The sequence below is a fragment of the Natrix helvetica genome (assembly GCF_964273705.1).
Source record: "Natrix helvetica genome assembly, chromosome: W".
Classification (NCBI taxonomy): Eukaryota; Metazoa; Chordata; class Lepidosauria; order Squamata; family Natricidae; genus Natrix; species Natrix helvetica.
In genome coordinates, this window is record NC_138555.1 from 3670196 (window position 1) to 3675507 (window position 5312).

A 5312-nucleotide genomic window follows, 5' to 3' on the forward strand; every position below is an offset into this window, starting at 1 on the left:
ACGAGAACCTTTTGAGGTATCAGGACCGGCTCTATGTGCCTGCAGGGCCCCTCCGTGGACTGGTTGTCTCCCAGTGTCATGACACTCCAGCAGCAGGACATTTTGGCCTGTTCAAAACATTGCACCTGGTTTCCCGTACTTTTTGGTGGCCCCGCCTGCGACACGACATGCAGACGTATGTCACGTCGTGTGGGCAGTGTCGACAGGCCAAATCAGCAACGGGAGCTGCTCCAGGCTTGTTACAGCCATTGCCGACCCCGGACAGACCCTGGGGGGTTGTGTCCATGGACTTCTTGATGGAACTGCCTCCGCTGTCCGGTTTTACTACGGTCCTGGTGGTGGTGGACATGCTCACCAAGATGGCGCATTTCATCCCCTGCCGGAGATTGCCAACAGCCCGTGCCACCACCCGCATGTTCATCCAACACGTGTTCCGGCTGCATGGCCTACCTGACCGGGTTGTCTCAGATCGTGGGACACAATTCACGGCCCAGTTCTGGAAAGGGCTGATGGCCGCTCTTGATGTCCAAGTTTGTTTATCCTCGGCGCACCATCCCGAAACCGATGGAGGGATGGAGAAGGTGATTGGGGTTCTGGAACAATATCTGCACCACTTCATGAACCAGCAGCAGAACAATTGGGCAGAGTACCTGGCCGTGGCCGAGTTTGCGTTTAACAACTCGCAGCACACCTCCACACAGACGACGCCTTTTATGGCGAACGTCGGGTACCACCCTCGTTTTTTCCCTCTCACCCCAGTGGACTCTCCGGTCCCCGCAGCGCAGGACTTCCTCTCTGAGCTTCAGGCGGTTCACCAAGTGGTGCGCTGCTATCTGAATCAGGCTAAGGAGGATTACAAGCGAGTAGCGGACAAGTCTCGACGTGCGCTGCCGGAATTGGCTGTGGGGGATCGCGTGTGGCTGTCCACGCGGCATCTTCCATCCCACCGGCCAACAAGGAAGTTGGACCACCGGTATCTTGGGCCGTTCCCCGTGGAGGCCATTATCAACCCGGTGGCTTATCGTCTGACCCTCCCGCGCTCGATGCTAGTACACCCGGTGTTCCATCGCTTGCTCCTGATCCCTGAACGGTCGGCTTGTCCTCTCCGACGTCCTTTTTCGTCCCTGCCATCGTCGCGTGAGGTGCATGCACAACCATCGCACAGAGTGACCCGGATCCGTGACTCGAGATGGCTCAAGGGACGGTTCCAGTATTTGGTCGACTGGACGGACGAGGGATTGGACGTGGGGACCTGGAGTGATGCGACGGCGGTGCATGCCCCTGCTTTGGTGCGGGCTTATCATGTGCAATATCCCTCGCGACCACATCCCGAGCATCAGACCCGGGGGAAGGGCCCTGCGGTGAGGGATAGTGTTGTGGCCCAGCAGGAGCCGTTGCCGCTACCACCAGACTCTGAGAGTGAGGGTCCCTATGAGTTGGCTCAGGAGGATGTGGAGGACCCTGGACAGGGTTCCGACTCTGAGCAGGGATCGGAGAGTCTGGTCGGCCACCAGGAGGCGCCTGAGGCATGGAGCAGCGGTGAGAGCCAGAGGAGGAGGGCTCCTGATGCCATGCCTTGGAGCAGTGGGGAGGAGTCACGAGACAGTGAGTCAGAGATTAACAGGGAGTTCCTGGACGCCCGTTATCGCTGCGCCCATAGACGCAAGGAGCGAGGGCGCAATTATCGGCAGTAAGGGCTCTCAGTTGTTGATCAGGAGACTCCTCTTCAGGCTATAAAAGGGTTGACTGTGCATACGCCCTTTGCAGCAGTCAACAAAGAACTCCTGCAAGAAGTTTTGGTCTTGAAACATAGCTGGCTGGATAGCTGCTTCCGTGTCTTGTATTTGTGAGCTTTGTCGTGGTGGTTTACTGCCACGGAACTTTCTGTCTGTCTGTAAAATAAACCTTGTTCATTTGTATTGTTCCAGAGCGTGTTCTGTGTGGGCGAAGGAGGAAGGGGGGTCAGAACAGGTACCTATTAGTAGATTTGTCAGCCACCACTCCAGAATCCTATAGGCTAAGAACAGGACTCTTCCCCCCTGATTGGCCTACTGTTTACACAATGAAAAAGAAGAGTAAAAAGTTGTAGTCGGTTACCTTAGCGCTAGTTCATTTAAGATGTCAGAGAGGTTACATAGAAATTGGGGGCTTTAACAAATCTTAGTAAACGCCGGACCAAGACAGAGAAAAGCCATCTTATGCAATGCTAATAATGACCTGGTGGGGTCAATAGCAGAAATAGCACTGAATACCCTAAAAGGAAATCTTCCTCTGAAACCTTCACAATTCCGGTCTCTAAAGAGTAAGAAGGGTGTCATTAAAAAGTTGAGTGATAGAAAGGTTTCACTCAAAAAGAAGAAGCAGATCATACTTCAGTCGGGTGGTTTTATAGGGCCCTTACTAGGGACGGCTATTCCTCTGTTGACTAGCCTGTTAGCAGGCTAAACCATGGACCATGCCGAGAAAATGTATCTGGTGTCGCGTCATCAGATGGACCAGGCAAAATGAGTCTGAAAAGGACAAACTGAATCTCATTTATCCACCGGGACAACCTCAGCCACTTCCAACATTACCAGAACAGCTGCCACATCCAACTCCCCAGGACACAGCTATGGATGATATCCTAAGTGGTGTGAGCGCTCGTTATAGGAAAAATGCAGAACTTTTGCTGAACAAAATGAAACAACACCAGGACGTCTCAACCTGGGATGATCGCGGTACCTTTTTATACAAAGGTGTACCTATTCCTGGTACTAATATTTTAGACTTGGTGAAAGGCGCCTCGCAACACCGAGCCCCTACTGAGAAGCTTACAGGTTACAGGTTCCAAGCCCCCTCCCAACCTTTATAGTTTTTACAAACAGCTTTACCATTTGATCATTTTTAATATCGGCATTGGAGTACATCTTTAAAATATTTTCATAGGTCACTCCTTTAGTACGGTTCAGTAGAAAAAATGCACAGTGTTGTCCACAGGTCACAGCACTGGGGTGTTGCAATTGCCGTTGGTGAAATGTGTACTTCTCAGTTTGCTGCTCTAAAAACTTCACTATGGAGCCAGGAAAGTCATGGCTATCTGGAGGTCTTCCATAAGAATCAAAAAATTCACCATATCCGGGAGATGGGAAGTAGAGGGCCAGCCAGTGTTCGCCAGGAAAAGTGTGAGGATGGGTGTTTACGATTAATCCAAAAGGTCTTTTGGAGATTTGTCTCTGGGGTAACAGGTCACAAGGGTAGACCCCTAGAAAGGTAGTATTTCCAGAGAACAAGTGGAGGAGCTGCTGTGTATCCATACTCACATATAATCAAAAAGTACATTCCTTGTGTGACTTATTTCAATAAGATTTTCAAAGATTGCATAGAGTATCATGTTAACGGTGTTGGGGAGGGGCTGTGCAAATCTAATTTCGGCTCTGAGGTTACCGTTCCTGATCAATGAATAGTGCTCAGAGCATCCCTGATCAGGACTCAAGTCAAAACAATACAAAGTATACCCTTGGTTAAACTCTTCCCGGTTGATTAACATCGGTCTGTCTTTCATGCCTTTGCCTGTTGCTTGCACCATCTGCATGTACTCTCTCACAAAAAGACCATGCTCATAATCGGGCTGAAGAGGCTTTGCGGGGATCTGTTCACCATCACAATGCAGGGCGCAAAAATTGACATTGCAGTGTTGAAAATTGAATGGATTTCTTTCATAATCCCCACTAAAAGCTGCATTGTCCACAAACCCAATCACTAATTGTTTAGGTAGTTGGCCCAGAAATAGATTTTCCTGATTACACACAAGACTACCTGCAGGAATCCTGTAAACCTTCATCCCCACTCGATCAATGGGGTATTTGGCATTGGAGGTGAGCAAAGCTTCTGCATGGCCAAGACGCACTCCCGGGGCTACTTTTACACGTTTTACAAAGAGAGAAGCAGCCAGGAGTTGCACTTTGTAATTCTCATTGCCATCCTTCATCACACAAAATTCATTTCTGCTTCTTGTGAGTTTGACTTTCACATCTATGCCATTAATTAGCAGTCTGTCTTGAAAAAACAGATCACTATGCAGAGGCCCAAGCAGGTCCCATTTACGACTACCGGCCATGTGTCTCGCTCTCGCTTTGAAACCAGAGTTCCCAGCCACTGTCAGTAGAGTACTCTCCATGAGGTCCGAGTCATCTTTGTAAAAACTCCCAGAAGTAAATTGGGTGCCCAACGAATCACCACCAAAGTTGAGAATCAGTTCAATTATGGCCCTATACGAATAGCAAAGATGGCTCTGTGTAATGAGCCAATCTCCCAAGGTAACATCCAGCTGGTTAAACAGCGATGCTATGGGGTAGTTGGCCAGGGCCACCCTTGCCCCATCATCAATATCTGACCCGTCAGCTTTTACAATCTTGCAACTCACACACAGAAGGGTGTTGTTTAAATCTGTGTAATGCTCACCATGCCCCGTGATGAAAAATTCCAGGGGACCATTGGGCGTTAGCGCTGATAAAGGGGGGATCTCGATATAGGTACTGTTTTCAATACTGGTCTGTGTAGGCGCCAGTTGAAAAAGATCCAGTTCAGATTTAACACATTCCTCTGAAGCAGAATGAATAAATGCCATAATGTATTAGAATATGTCTTCCTTGTCACAGGGTTTCCTCTTCTGTGCACGTTTCCTCTTGGTATGACGGGGCTTTTTCACAAGTCTTCTCTTTTTAAATGGAATAGGTGGGCCCAATGCGTAATTCTTCCTGGCTATGACCAGCCCTGATCCATCCTGCCCGCTCTCAACAACACGGGATACAAGATGCCCCGCAACATCTCTGGCGATGTTTTTGGCAGCAGATTTCACATGCGGCTTTATGATTTCTAATCCCCGCCTCAAAAAAGGCATTGCTTTCAAAAAAGTCCACGGAACAACCCTCCTAAACTGGTCCCATACATAATGGGGGCTCATCGGAAGCCTGGAAGGCCTCCCCCAGCTTGTGCCCTGCAGTAAGCTACGTAGTCTTGAGGTCTCCCGTGTTCCTTGTTTACAACCATCCTTCACTTTTCCAAGGCCTAAAATGAAGCTTGACCATCACCTTCCCGTGATAAAAATGCACGTTTTTGTCCTGCTCGGTTTTGATTTCTATAGTAACGGTATCAATGTGATGTTTGCTGACTGGCACATAATGTGGATGGTCATAGTTATGAAATCATTGTCTTGCCCCTGTACAGGCACACAGCGTAGTAATGGCACATAGAAGTCACCTACTATCTGGAGCTCTACAATGTCTGTGTAAACATATAAGGTGCTGAATCCTGGGAACATACCTAACAGATGT

General features: G+C 49.1%; 1 protein-coding gene across 1 annotated transcript; it reads right to left on the bottom strand.

Moving 5' to 3' along the window:
* Nucleotides 1-3295: 3295 nt before the first annotated feature.
* On the bottom strand, nt 3296-4606 carry LOC309400329 (uncharacterized protein F54H12.2-like; the record flags this gene model as incomplete). The annotated part of the gene is made up of 1 exon (XM_081968742.1): nt 3296-4606. The coding sequence occupies one exon, from the start codon at nt 4604-4606 to the stop codon at nt 3296-3298; it is 1311 nt and encodes a 436-aa protein (XP_081824868.1).
* Between the last annotated feature and the right edge of the window lie 706 nt (nt 4607-5312).